Genomic DNA, 13,694 nt, shown 5'->3' on the forward strand with positions numbered 1-13,694 from the left:
AATAAAATGCCTGAAAAAGGGTTACTTTGATAGAGTAAATCATGTATTATATATACTTTTATTATACTTTAAGAAATAATCTAATCCATAAATTTCAAAAATTTATATGCATAAACACTTAAGTATATAATTAGAAAAATAAGCTAAAATTAAGCTTTTGGATTCATACTTCAAATATAGAATAAAATTCTTTTTTCTGATTAATTTAAATTTAACAAAAATCACATTTTTAACATTATTAATTTTTAGAACTTTAATATCTATCTCATCATCAAACTGATTATCAATATGAATAGGTTTAGAATTAAATCTATTTTCTATTATTCCAATTATAAATTTTAAATCATCAATTTATTCAATTGAAGCTACAATAAAATATTTTTTAATTCAAGCTTTTGCCTCAATTATTTTATTAATTTTCTTAATTAACAAAAATTTATTATTTTTAAATAATAATAATTTATTAATTATAATACCATTAATAATAAAATTAAGCTTAATACCATTTCATTTATGATTACCTTCAATATTAGAAGGATTAAATTGATTTTCATGTTTATTAATAATAACTTGACAAAAAATTACACCTTTAATTATAATTTCATATTTAAATATTGATAAGAATATAATTTTCTTAATTACTTTATTATCAATAAATTCAATTTTTGGTTTAAATCAAAATTCAATACGAAAAATTTTAGCTATATCATCAATTAATAATACTACATGAATATTATTTGCAATTTTAATAAATGAAAAATTATGAATAAATTATTTTTTAATTTATTCAATTTTAAATTTTTTAATTATTAAAATATTAAATAATTACAATATTAATTATATTAATCAATTAAAATTTTTTAATTTAAATTTTTTTTTTAAATTAAATATATTAATATTAATTTTCTCAATTATAGGTTTACCTCCTATATTAGGATTTTTAATAAAATGAATATTAATTAAAAATTTAATATACAATAACTTATATTTTACAATAATAATATTGATTATTTTAACTATTTTAAATTTAATATTTTATTTAAAAATAACCTATTTTCTTTTATTTAATTTTAACTTAATAAATAAATGATATTTACAATTTAAAAAAAACAAATATAATTTTTTTATATTAATTAATTTTTTTAGATTATTTTTTAGTTACTTATTTATTTATTAAGGTTTTAAGTTAATTAAATAAACTATTAATCTTCAAAATTAAAAATATTATATTTTAAACCTTAATTAAATAATTAATACCTTTAAATTTGCAATTTAATATCATATTTGAATATAAGATTAAATGATAAAAAGATTTTTCAATCTATATATAAATTTACAATTTATAACCTATTATCAGCCATTTTATCTATAAAATGAATTTTTTCAACTAATCATAAAGATATTGGAACTTTATATTTTTTATTTGGAATTTGATCAGGTATAATTGGATCATCTCTTAGAATTTTAATTCGATTAGAATTAAGACAAATTAATTCAATTATTAATAATAATCAACTATATAATGTAATTGTTACAATTCACGCTTTTATTATAATTTTTTTCATAACTATACCAATTGTTATTGGTGGATTCGGAAACTGATTAATCCCTTTAATAATAGGATGCCCAGACATATCTTTTCCACGATTAAATAATATTAGATTCTGATTATTACCTCCTTCATTAATAATAATAATTTGTAGATTCATAATTAATAATGGAACAGGAACAGGATGAACTATTTATCCACCATTATCAAATAATATTGCTCATAATAATATTTCAGTTGATTTAACTATTTTTTCTTTACACTTAGCAGGAATTTCATCAATTTTAGGAGCAATTAATTTTATTTGTACAATTTTAAATATAATACCTAATAATTTAAAATTAAATCAAATTCCTCTTTTTCCATGATCAATTCTAATTACAGCTATTCTATTAATCTTATCTTTACCAGTTTTAGCTGGAGCTATTACAATATTATTAACTGATCGAAACTTAAATACTTCATTTTTTGATCCAGCAGGAGGAGGAGATCCTATTTTATATCAACATTTATTCTGATTTTTTGGACATCCTGAAGTTTATATTTTAATTCTACCTGGATTTGGATTAATTTCTCATATTATTAGTCAAGAAAGAAATAAAAATGAAACATTTGGAAATATTAGAATAATTTATGCTATATTAACAATTGGGTTATTAGGATTCATTGTTTGAGCACATCATATATTTACAATTGGTATAGATGTTGACACACGAGCATATTTTACTTCAGCAACAATAATTATTGCTATTCCTACAGGAATTAAAATTTTTAGATGACTAGCTACTATTTATGGATCAAAAATTAATTTTTCACCTTCAACAATCTGATCATTAGGATTTATTTTTTTATTTACAATTGGTGGTTTAACAGGAGTTATTCTTGCTAATTCATCTATTGATATTATTTTACATGACACTTATTATGTAGTAGCACATTTTCATTATGTATTATCTATAGGAATTGTATTTGCAATTATTGCCAGTTTAATTCACTGATTTCCAATTTTTACAGGATTTTACATAAATAATTTTATTTTAAAAATTCAATTTATTTTAATATTTATTGGAGTCAATTTAACTTTTTTTCCTCAACACTTTTTAGGATTAAATGGTATACCACGACGATATACAGATTATCCTAATAACTTTCTATTATGAAATATAATTTCATCAATTGGATCAATAATCTCAACATTCAGAATTATTATTCTAATTTATTCTATTTGAAATAGAATTTTTTTAAAAAAAACAACAATTTTTAAATTAAATTTAAGTAATTCTATTGAATGAATTCATAATTTACCACCATTAGAACATTCATATTCAGAATTACCATTAATTATTAATTTCTAATATGGCAGAAATTATATGCAATGAACTTAAAATTCATTTATAAAGAATAATCTTTTTTTAGAAATTATAAATTGAATAAAACTAAGATTTCAAAATAGAAATTCTCCATTAATAGAACAATTAATTTTTTTTCATGATCATACAATTTTTATTATTATTATAATTATATCTACAATCACTTATATAATAATTTTTATTATAAATAATAAATTTATTAATATTAAAATTTCTGAAAATCAAATAATTGAATTTATTTGAACAACAACTCCCCCCATCATCTTAATTTTTATTGCTATACCATCTTTACACCTATTATATTTAATAGATGAAATTAAATGTCCTATTTTAACAATTAAAATTTTTGGACATCAATGATTTTGATCATATGAATATTCAGATTTTTCAAATATTGAATTTGAATCATATATAATTAATAATTTAAATAAAGAAAATTTTCGATTAATTGAAGTAGATAATAAAACTATTATTCCATATAAATTTAATATCCGATTATTAATTTCATCAGATGATGTTATTCACTCTTGAACTATCCCAAGATTAGCAATTAAAATAGATGCAATCCCAGGACGAATAAATCAAATTAATTTATTTATAAACCGACCTGGATTATATTTTGGACAATGTTCAGAAATTTGTGGAATTAATCATAGTTTTATACCAATTCAAATTGAATCAATTAATCTTAATAAATTTATTTATTGAATTAAAAATTTTTAAATCATTAGATGACTGAAAAGCAAAGTAATGATCTCTTAAATCAAAATATAGTAAATTAGCAATTACTTCTAATGAAAGAGATTAGTTAAAGTATAACATTAATTTGTCAAATTAAAATTATTTATTAATATCACTTAATTCCTCAAATAGCCCCAATTAATTGATTAATTCTATTTATTTTTTTTTTCTTAATATATTATTTAACTATAAACTTACTTTATTTTAATTTTATTAAAAATATTAAAATTAAAATATTAAAAAAAAAAATAATTAAAAATTATAATAAATTTATTTAATATTTTTGATCCATCAACAATAATTATTAATTTAGAATTAAACTGAATTAGAACTTTTATAATTATTATTATAATACCAAACTTTATTTGAATTATACCAAATCGAATAAATTGAATTTTATTTAAAATATTTAATATATTAAATAATGAAATATTAATATTATATAAAATAAAAAAAACTAAATCACCTGCATTTTTATTTATCACATTATTTATATTTATTTTACTTAATAATTTTTTTAGATTATTTCCATATATTTTTTCATCTTCTAGTCATATAATTTTTTCAATAACTTTAGCTTTACCATTTTGATTATTCCATATTATTTTTTCAGTATGTAAAAATACAAAAAATATAATTGCTCATTTAATTCCACTTAATACACCAATTTATTTAGCCCCTTTAATAACAATTATTGAAACAATAAGAATTATTATTCGACCTTTATCTTTATCAATTCGTCTTACTGCAAATTTAATTGCAGGTCATTTACTTATAACATTACTAAATTTTAATTCAATATTATTAATTATTATTTTAATTCAAATATTCATAATAATTTTTGAATTATGTGTAGCTATAATTCAAAGATATGTATTTTCAATTCTTTCATCTTTATACTCTAGAGAATAATGATAAAAATTAATCAACCTTATTTCATTTTAAATTTAAGTCCATGACCAATCTTAATATCAATAAATACTTTCAACTTAATAATTTCTAATTTAATAATAATAAATTTTAAATTTAATTTAATATTATTAATAAACTTATTCATAATTATTAGTATTTCAATTTTATGATGACGAGATATTATTCGAGAAAGAACATTTCAAGGTAATCATAATTTTTATATTATAAATTTAATTAAATTTAGAATAATTTTATTTATTATTTCTGAAATATTTTTATTTATTTCATTTTTCTGAAATTTTTTACATAACTCATTAGCACCATCAATTGAATTAGGATTAAATTGACCTCCAAAAAATATTAATTTTTTTAATCCATTATTAATTCCATTATTAAATACAATTATTTTATTAACATCAAGATTTACAATTACATTAACTCATTTATATTTATTAAATAATTCAAAAAAAAAAACAATAATTTTTATAAATTTAACAATTATTTTAAGTATTTATTTTTTAATACTTCAAATATTAGAGTATAAACAAGCAACATTTACATTTTCAGATTCAATTTTTGGATCATCATTTTATATAGCAACAGGTTTCCATGGATTACATGTAATTATCGGAACAATATTTTTAATTATTAACTTAATACGAATATTAAAATTACATTTTTCATATATTCATCATATTAGATTTGAATTAGCTGCATGATACTGACACTTTATTGATATTATTTGATTATTTTTATATATAACTTTTTACTGATGAAATAATTAATTTTATTAATATAAAAATAGTATATTTGATTTCCAATCAAAAAGTTTAATTTTAAATAAAATAATTATATTAAATTTAATTTCAATATTAATAATACTATTTATTTTAATAATTTTATTTATAATTATAATTTTAATTAACATAAAAATAAAATTTAATCATAATAAATCAGCACCATTCGAATGTGGATTTGATCCATTTAATAAATCACGAATTCCATTTTCTTTAAATTTTTACTTAATTGCAATTATTTTTTTAATTTTTGATATTGAAATTTCAATTATTCTACCAATAATTATAAACTTTAAAATTTCTAATATAATTTATTTTAATTTTTTATTTACAACATTCTTTATATTTATAATTATTACTATTTTTTATGAATGAAAATTTGGATCTTTAAATTGAAAAATTTAAAGGATAATAGTTAAAATTATAACATTTAATTTGCTATTAAAAATTATTAAATTAATTTATCTTAAATAAGAAGTAATATTTTACATATTAATTTCGACTTAATAATAGATTTAAAAATCCTTATTTATTAATTGAAACCAAAAAGAGGTTTATTACTGTTAATAATAATATTGAAATAAAAATTCCAATTAAAAAGATTTTAAAAAAAAGAAGCTGCTAACTATCTTTTAAAGCATTTTAAATGTTTAATCTTTAATTATTTATTAGTTTAAAAAAAAAACATTATATTTTCAATATAAAAATAATTTTTATATTATAAATAAAATAAAATTTTTATAACTAAAATTTTTACTTTTTCAAAAAAAAATTATAAAAAAATTATTTTCTAAAAATTAAAATTATAAAAAAAAAATAACTATAAATATACATAAATTTATATATAAAAAAACATGCAAAGGTAACTACCTTTAACAAAATTTTTAAAAAAAAAACTCAAAATTTAATCTTTATTAAAAAACTATAAAATTTTTATAACTAAAATTTTTACTTTTTAAAAAAAATTATAAAAAAATTATTTTCTAAAAATTAAAATTATAAAAAAAAAATAACTATAAATATACATAAATTTATATATAAAAAAGCATGCAAAGGTAACTACCTTTAACAAAATTTTTAAAAAAAAAAACTCAAAATTTAATCTTTATTAAAAAACTATAAAATTTTTATAACTAAAATTTTTACTTTTTTAAAAAAAATTATAAAAAAATTATTTTCTAAAAATTAAAATTATAAAAAAAAAATAACTATAAATATACATAAATTTATATATAAAAAAACATGCAAAGGTAACTACCTTTAACAAAATTTTTAAAAAAAAAAACTCAAAATTTAATCTTTATTAAAAAACTATAAAATTTTTATAACTAAAATTTTTACTTTTTTAAAAAAAATTCATAAAAAAACTATTTAAAAAATAAAATTTACCCTTATATCTTCAATATAATGCTCTAATAATTAAGCTATTTAAATTTAATAATTAAAAAATAAAATGATAAAAAATCATAAAAAAAATAATAAAATAAAAACCTTATAACTATTTAAAAAAATATTTTGACTAAAATTAATTATATTTTTAAAAAATATAATTAAACCAGTATTTAAATTATATTCAACTCAACCAACCTCAATTAACTTTAAAGTAAAAAAACCAAATCAAAGAAAATTATTTAAAAAAAAATTCACTTTAAAAAATAATAAATTTCATATTATTCTAAAAAAAAAAATTTTAAATAAAGAAATTAAATAATTTATAGAAAATAAAAAATTATTAAGCTCAAAAAAAAATCAAATTCTAAAAAATAAAATAATTATACTTAAAATTTTAAATTTAAATTCTAATAAAATTAAATCAAATTTATAAAATATTAATCATATGAAAAAAGAACCAAAAAATAATATAATAAAACTAATTAATAATATACTAAAAATTAAAATATTTCTCTCAAATTTAATAATTATTAAATAATTAAATATAGAAAAATTTATTATTATTAAATAATAGATAACACGAATAGAATAAAAAAAAGTTAAAAAAAAAGATAATAAAAAAAAAAAAAAAAAAAAAAAATTCAAATTTATTATTAAAAAATATTCAAAAATTAAATCTTTTGAATAAAAACTACAGAAAAAAGGAAAACCACACAATGATATTAAAGTAAATATAAAAATTAAACCACAAAAAGGTAAATAATCAATTAATCCACCCATTTTACGAATATCTTGATTATTATTTATATTTAAAATTAAAATTCCAGCTCTTAAAAATATTATAGATTTAAATAAAGCATGTATTAATAAATAAAAAAAACATATATCAATTTTACCTAAACATAAAATTATAAATATAAATCTCATTTGACTTAAAGTTGAAAAAGCAATAATTTTTTTTAAATCAAATTCAAAAATAGCATTTAACCCAGATATAAATATTGTTAAACAAGAAATAACTATTAAATAATTCAAAAAAGAAAATTTTAAAAAAATTTCATTAAAACGAATTATTAAATAAATTCCAGCAGTTACTAAAGTAGAAGAATGAACTAAAGAAGAAACAGGAGTAGGAGCTGCTATAGCTAAAGGTAATCAAGAAGAAAAAGGAATTTGAGCTCTTTTAGTTAAAGAAGCAAATATAATTATTAAACTAATAAAAAATAAATAATTTAAATTTCTATAATAATTAATTAAAATAAAATTTCAAGAACCAAAATTTAATATTCAAATTATTGATATAATAATAAATAAATCACCTAAACGATTTAAAATAACAGTAACTATACCTGAACTATAAGATTTTTTATTCTGATAAAAAATTACTAAACAAAAAGATACTATTCCTAAACCATCTCAACCCAATAAAATTCTAATTAAATTAGGTCTAATAATTAAAAAAAATATAAATATAATAAAAAAATTTATTAACATTAAAAATCGATTTTTATTAAAATCATAATTTATATACTCCATTCTATATAATAAAATTATTGAAGAAATTAAAAATACAAAAGAAATAAATATTAAAGATATTCAATCTAATAAAATAACATATACAATTATACAAGAATTAAAAAAAAAAAATTTATATTCAATAAAATAAAATTTTTTAAAATAAATTAAACATAAGCCTAAAATAAAAAAAATAATAAATAATATAAAAAAAAAAAAAAAAAAAAAAAAAAAAAATTAAATTTAATTATTTAAATATAATCACATAATCTTTAATTCCACAAATTAATATTTTAATTAAACTATTTAAATAACAAAACAATTCTATAATTATAAAAATTATATTTAAAGGTAATCAATGTAAAAATAATAATAAATATTCTCTTAAATTAATATAAACTAAATAATTTATATTAAAAAATAATTTACCATATTGAGTATATAAATATAAATAAAGACTATATAAAAATATTAAAATCATAATTAATAAATAAAATAAATACAAATAATCAAGTCAAATTATTAAACTAATTAATAAAAATAATTCACCAAATAAATTTAAAGAAGGAGGAAAAGATATATTAGAAGAACATAATAAAAATCATCAAAATGATAAAAAAGAATAAATATTAATTAAACCCTTATTTAAAAACATTCTTCGACTTTTAAAACGTAAATAACAAATATTTCTTAAACAAAATAAACCAGAAGAACATAAACCATGACCAAACATTAAAATTAATGAACCAAAATAACCTCAATTATTTAAAGTTAAAAAACCAATAATAACTAACCCTATATGAACAACAGAAGAATAAGCAATTAAAATTTTTAAATCTCTTTGAAAAAAACAAACTAATCTTAATATAAATATACCTAATAAACATAAAGAAATAAAAAAATAATTAATTTTAATATTAATCTTAAAAACTAATATCAAAAAATGATATATACCAAAACCACCTAATTTTAATATAATTCCAGCTAAAATTATTGAACCACTAATAGGAGCTTCAACATGAGCTTTAGGTAATCAAATATGAAATATAAATAAAGGTATTTTTACTAAAAAAATTATTATTAAAAATAAATAATAATAAAAATTTAAATTATTTAAATAATCAAAATAATATATAAATATAAAATTAAAATTATTTAAACTTAATAAACAAAAGAAAAAAGGTAAAGAAAAAAAAATTATATAAATAAATAAATAAAATCCAGCTTTAAAACGTTCATATTGATAACCTCAACCATAAATTAAAATAATTACAGGAATTAAATTAATTTCATAAAAAATATAAAATAAAATAAATCTATTACTAAAAAAACAAAAATAAAAAATAATAATAAAAATAAATATAATCATATTAAAATAATTTAAATAATTACTTTTTAAATTAAAACTAGAAATATAAACCAATCTAATAATTCATAAACCTAATATAAATATCAAATAAGAAAATATATCTATACCAAATAAATATCTAACATTTAAAAAATAATTGAATATTGGAATCTTAAAATATATAAAAAAAAAAAAAAAAAAAAAAAAATTCTGGGCTAATCATCATCTTTTAACTTTTAAGCTAAAAAAAATCATTCTACTAATAATAAATATTAAAATTATTAACATTGTAAAATCATTAATGATTTTAAATAATCATTACCATATATACGAACTATTAAAATCAAAATTGTTAAACCTAAAACTCTTTCTCTAATACAAAAAATAAAAAAAATTAATAATAATAAATATTGTTTAATAAATATTATTAAATTTAATAAAAATAATAAAGATAAAATTAATAATAAATATTCTAAACCCAATAATATTATCAATAAATGATTAAAATTAAAAATATAAAATAAAATTCCAGAAAATAATATAAAAAATAAAACTAAAATAAATAAATTTATCATTTTAATAGTTTAAAAAAAACATTGATATTGTAAATCAAAATTATAAAATTATTTAAAATAATCAGTATAAATATATATAATATTATCATTAATCTCCAAAATTAACATTTTAATTAAAATATATACTGAATTTTAAAATTTATTATATTAACTAATTTAATTATAGCAATTACATTAACAATAATAAAATCACCTCTTAGATCAAATCTAATCATTTTAATTCAAACTTTATCTTTAACTTTAATAATCAATTTAATTAATAAAACATCATGAATTTCATTTATAATTTTTATTTTATATATTGGAGGATTAATAATTATTTTTCTTTATATTTCAAGAATTGCTTTTAATGAATTAAATATTAATAAAAATTTTAAAAATTTAATCTATAAATTAATTTTTATTATTTTAGTATTAATATATTTTAAAATATCATTAAATTTAAATAATATAAATTATGAAAATAAATTTATATTTGAAGATAATTTTTATATATTAAATATATTTATTTTACCAAATAACTTAATAATATATATAATTATATTTATTTTATTTTTTATATTAATTTTAATTATTTGAATATTAAAAATTAATAAGGGGCCTATTCGACAAAAAAAATAATTAATGAAAAAAAATATAATTAAAATTTTATCACCAATATTAAATTTACCTACACCTGCCAGAATTAGTTTTATATGAAATTTTGGATCTTTATTAATAATTTGTTTAATTAATCAAATTTTAACAGGATTATTTTTAGCATTTCATTATAAAACAGATATTAATTTAGCTTTTCAAAGAATTATTAATATAAATCGAAATATTAATTTTGGATGATTAATTCGTTCATTCCATGCTAATGGAGCATCTATATTTTTTATTATAATTTATATTCACATTAGACGAGGAATTTATATAAACTCATTTAATTTTAAAATAACATGAATTATTGGAGTTTTATTACTTTTATTAACTATAATAACAGCTTTTGTAGGTTATGTATTACCATGAGGACAAATATCATTCTGAGGAGCCACAGTAATTACAAATCTTCTTTCAGCAATTCCTTATTTAGGAAATTCAATTGTAATTTGAATTTGAGGAGGGTTCTCAATTAATAATGCAACATTAACACGCTTTTTTTCAATTCATTTTATTCTTCCATTTATTATTATTTTATTTACTTTTATTCATTTATTTTTTTTACATATAACAGGATCAAATAATCCATTAGGAATTAATAGAAATTTTGATAAAATTACTTTTTCACCATACTTTTTAATTAAAGATTTAATTGGATTAATTATATTCATATGAATATTTTTTATTTTAACTTTAATTTTTCCTTATTTATTAAATGACCATAATAATTTTATTATAGCAAATTCAATGATTACTCCAAATCATATTCAACCAGAATGGTATTTTTTATTTTCATATTCAATTTTACGAGCTATTCCTAATAAATTAGGTGGAGTTATTGCTTTAATACTATCAATTTTAATTTTATTAATTATACCTATATTAAATAATAAAAATTTTTTAAGAAATAAATTTTACCCTTTAAATAAATTTTTATTCTGAATTTTTATTATAACATTTTTTATATTAACATGAATTGGTATACAACCAGTAGAATATCCTTTTATTTTAATAGGTCAAATTTTTACAAGAATTTACTTTTTATATTTTTTTATTAATTTTTATATTATAAAAATATGAGATAAATTACTAAATCAATAAATTTAGTTAATTAATTTAGTTAAAATATTTATTTTGAAAATAAAAAAAAGAATTTAATTCTATTAACTTATACTAAAATTAATGATATAAGTTAAATAATTTCATACTAAAATTAAATATAAATAAAAATAAAGATAAAGGTAAAATTAACTTTCAAATTAAATATATTAATTTATCATAACGAAAACGTGGTAAAAATCCACGTAATCAAATAACTATAAATATAAAAATTAAAATAAAAATATTTAAATAAAACTTATTTATTATTAATCCAAAAAATATTTCACATAATAATATTCCTATAAATATAATACTTATATATTCAGATATAAAAATAAAAATAAAGGATATACTTCTAAATTCAATATTAAAACCAGAAACTAATTCAGATTCTCCCTCAGAAAAATCAAAAGGAGAACGATTTATTTCAGCTATAAATCTAATCAACAATAAAATAAAAATTAAAAAAAGAAAAAAAAAAAATTTAGAATTTATTTGATAAATATAAAAATCATTTAAATTAAAACTATTAATTAAAAATATTAAATTTATAATAATAATTATTATTCTAACTTCATAAGAAATTATTTGAGAAATAAAACGAATTATTCCTAAAACTGAATAATTTGAATTAGAAGATCATCTTACTATTAAAAAGATATAAACTATTAAACTTGAACAACAAAATATATAAATTAAACCAAAACCTATAATATAATTTATACCAATATAAGGATAAATAAATCAAAAAAAAATAGAAATTAATAAACCTAATATAGGAGAAATTATAAAAATAAAAAAATTTATATTTCTAGGATAATTAACTTCTTTAAAAAATAATTTTAAACCATCACCCATTGGTTGTAAAACACCTTTTAAAAAAAATTTATTAGGACCTTTACGTAATTGAATATAACCTAAAACCTTTCGTTCTAATAAAGTAAAAAAAGCCACTCTTATAAAAACTATCAAAAATAAAAATAAAAAATTAATAACTATAACAAATAAAAAAATTACTATTTATAATTAAAATTATATAATTAAATTCTAAATTTAACACAATTATCTGCCAAAATAGTTAAATTAATTTAATTCATTTAATAAAATTTAATTTAATTATTTAATCCTTTCGTACTAAAACAATTTAAATTTTAAAAGATAGAAACCAACCTGGCTTACACCGGTTTGAACTCAAATCATGTAAGAATTTAAAGGTCGAACAGACCTAATACTTAAAATTTTGCACCTAAGATTAATCTTAATTCAACATCGAGGTCGCAAACTAATTTTTAAATTTGAACTTAAAAAATTAATTACGCTGTTATCCCTAAAGTAACTTTTTCCTTTAATTAAAAATTTTAATTCAAATATCCATTAAATAATGTAAAATTTTAAAAAAAGTTAATTAAATTTTTTTATCACCCCAATAAAATAAATATTAAAATTAAAACATTTATAATCCAAAAAAATTAAAAATAATATTTATAAAGTTTTATAGGGTCTTATCGTCCCTTTAAATAATTTAAGCTTTTTTACTTAAAAATAAAATTTTAATTATATAAATAATAAAGTTTATTTCTCATCAAATCTTTCATACAAGTCCTCAATTAAAAGACTAATTATTATGCTACCTTTGCACAGTCAAAATACTGCAGCTATTTAATAAATCATTGAGCAGATCCTATATTAAATTAAACTTAATACAATGTTTTTGTTAAACAGATGAAAATAATTTTTGCCGAATTCATAATT

At 15.6% G+C, this 13,694-nt stretch overlaps 13 protein-coding genes across 13 annotated transcripts, besides 23 other annotated features; 9 read left to right on the forward strand and 4 right to left on the reverse strand. All coding sequences in view use genetic code 5, as the record gives it.

Moving 5' to 3' along the window:
* Positions 1–64, forward strand: a tRNA (tRNA-Ile).
* Positions 62–127, reverse strand: a tRNA (tRNA-Gln).
* A 5-nt stretch (positions 128–132) lies between these two features.
* Positions 133–199, forward strand: a tRNA (tRNA-Met).
* On the forward strand, positions 200–1,175 carry ND2 (NADH dehydrogenase subunit 2). The gene has a single exon. A coding segment is annotated over exon 1 (976 nt).
* Positions 1,176–1,241, forward strand: a tRNA (tRNA-Trp).
* Positions 1,234–1,298, reverse strand: a tRNA (tRNA-Cys).
* Positions 1,299–1,301: 3 nt separating this feature from the next.
* Positions 1,302–1,367, reverse strand: a tRNA (tRNA-Tyr).
* Position 1,368: 1 nt separating this feature from the next.
* Positions 1,369–2,899, forward strand: COX1 (cytochrome c oxidase subunit I). The gene has a single exon. A coding segment is annotated over exon 1 (1,531 nt).
* Positions 2,900–2,967, forward strand: a tRNA (tRNA-Leu).
* Positions 2,968–2,970: 3 nt separating this feature from the next.
* Positions 2,971–3,642, forward strand: COX2 (cytochrome c oxidase subunit II). Its single transcript has one exon. The coding sequence runs from the start codon at positions 2,971–2,973 to the stop codon at positions 3,640–3,642; it is 672 nt and encodes a 223-aa protein (YP_008758396.1).
* A 2-nt stretch (positions 3,643–3,644) lies between these two features.
* Positions 3,645–3,717, forward strand: a tRNA (tRNA-Lys).
* Positions 3,718–3,779, forward strand: a tRNA (tRNA-Asp).
* Positions 3,780–3,938, forward strand: ATP8 (ATP synthase F0 subunit 8). The gene has a single exon. It carries the CDS (start codon positions 3,780–3,782, stop codon positions 3,936–3,938), a length of 159 nt encoding a protein of 52 aa, YP_008758397.1.
* On the forward strand, positions 3,925–4,571 carry ATP6 (ATP synthase F0 subunit 6). Its single transcript has one exon. A coding segment is annotated over exon 1 (647 nt).
* On the forward strand, positions 4,572–5,356 carry COX3 (cytochrome c oxidase subunit III). The gene has a single exon. A coding segment is annotated over exon 1 (785 nt).
* Positions 5,357–5,420, forward strand: a tRNA (tRNA-Gly).
* Positions 5,421–5,774, forward strand: ND3 (NADH dehydrogenase subunit 3). Its single transcript has one exon. It carries the CDS (start codon positions 5,421–5,423, stop codon positions 5,772–5,774), a length of 354 nt encoding a protein of 117 aa, YP_008758400.1.
* Positions 5,775–5,838, forward strand: a tRNA (tRNA-Ala).
* Positions 5,838–5,901, forward strand: a tRNA (tRNA-Arg).
* Positions 5,902–5,967, forward strand: a tRNA (tRNA-Asn).
* Positions 5,968–6,028, forward strand: a tRNA (tRNA-Ser).
* Positions 6,029–6,031: 3 nt separating this feature from the next.
* Positions 6,032–6,097, forward strand: a tRNA (tRNA-Glu).
* A 1-nt stretch (position 6,098) lies between these two features.
* Positions 6,099–6,742: a tandem repeat.
* Positions 6,738–6,803, reverse strand: a tRNA (tRNA-Phe).
* On the reverse strand, positions 6,804–8,474 carry ND5 (NADH dehydrogenase subunit 5). The gene has a single exon. It carries the CDS (start codon positions 8,472–8,474, stop codon positions 6,804–6,806), a length of 1,671 nt encoding a protein of 556 aa, YP_008758401.1.
* Positions 8,475–8,524: 50 nt separating this feature from the next.
* Positions 8,525–8,588, reverse strand: a tRNA (tRNA-His).
* ND4 (NADH dehydrogenase subunit 4) lies at positions 8,589–9,912 on the reverse strand. The gene has a single exon. A coding segment is annotated over exon 1 (1,324 nt).
* On the reverse strand, positions 9,906–10,196 carry ND4L (NADH dehydrogenase subunit 4L). The gene has a single exon. The coding sequence runs from the start codon at positions 10,194–10,196 to the stop codon at positions 9,906–9,908; it is 291 nt and encodes a 96-aa protein (YP_008758403.1).
* A 1-nt stretch (position 10,197) lies between these two features.
* Positions 10,198–10,259, forward strand: a tRNA (tRNA-Thr).
* A 1-nt stretch (position 10,260) lies between these two features.
* Positions 10,261–10,327, reverse strand: a tRNA (tRNA-Pro).
* Position 10,328: 1 nt separating this feature from the next.
* ND6 (NADH dehydrogenase subunit 6) lies at positions 10,329–10,820 on the forward strand. Its single transcript has one exon. It carries the CDS (start codon positions 10,329–10,331, stop codon positions 10,818–10,820), a length of 492 nt encoding a protein of 163 aa, YP_008758404.1.
* A 3-nt stretch (positions 10,821–10,823) lies between these two features.
* On the forward strand, positions 10,824–11,942 carry CYTB (cytochrome b). Its single transcript has one exon. The coding sequence runs from the start codon at positions 10,824–10,826 to the stop codon at positions 11,940–11,942; it is 1,119 nt and encodes a 372-aa protein (YP_008758405.1).
* A 4-nt stretch (positions 11,943–11,946) lies between these two features.
* Positions 11,947–12,011, forward strand: a tRNA (tRNA-Ser).
* Positions 12,012–12,020: 9 nt separating this feature from the next.
* ND1 (NADH dehydrogenase subunit 1) lies at positions 12,021–12,956 on the reverse strand. The gene has a single exon. The coding sequence runs from the start codon at positions 12,954–12,956 to the stop codon at positions 12,021–12,023; it is 936 nt and encodes a 311-aa protein (YP_008758406.1).
* Positions 12,957–13,021, reverse strand: a tRNA (tRNA-Leu).
* Positions 13,022–13,694, reverse strand: part of an rRNA (l-rRNA) that runs on past the window's edge.

Source organism: Diuraphis noxia, mitochondrion (assembly GCF_037042655.1).
Source record: "Diuraphis noxia mitochondrion, complete genome".
Taxonomy (NCBI): Eukaryota; Metazoa; Arthropoda; class Insecta; order Hemiptera; family Aphididae; genus Diuraphis; species Diuraphis noxia.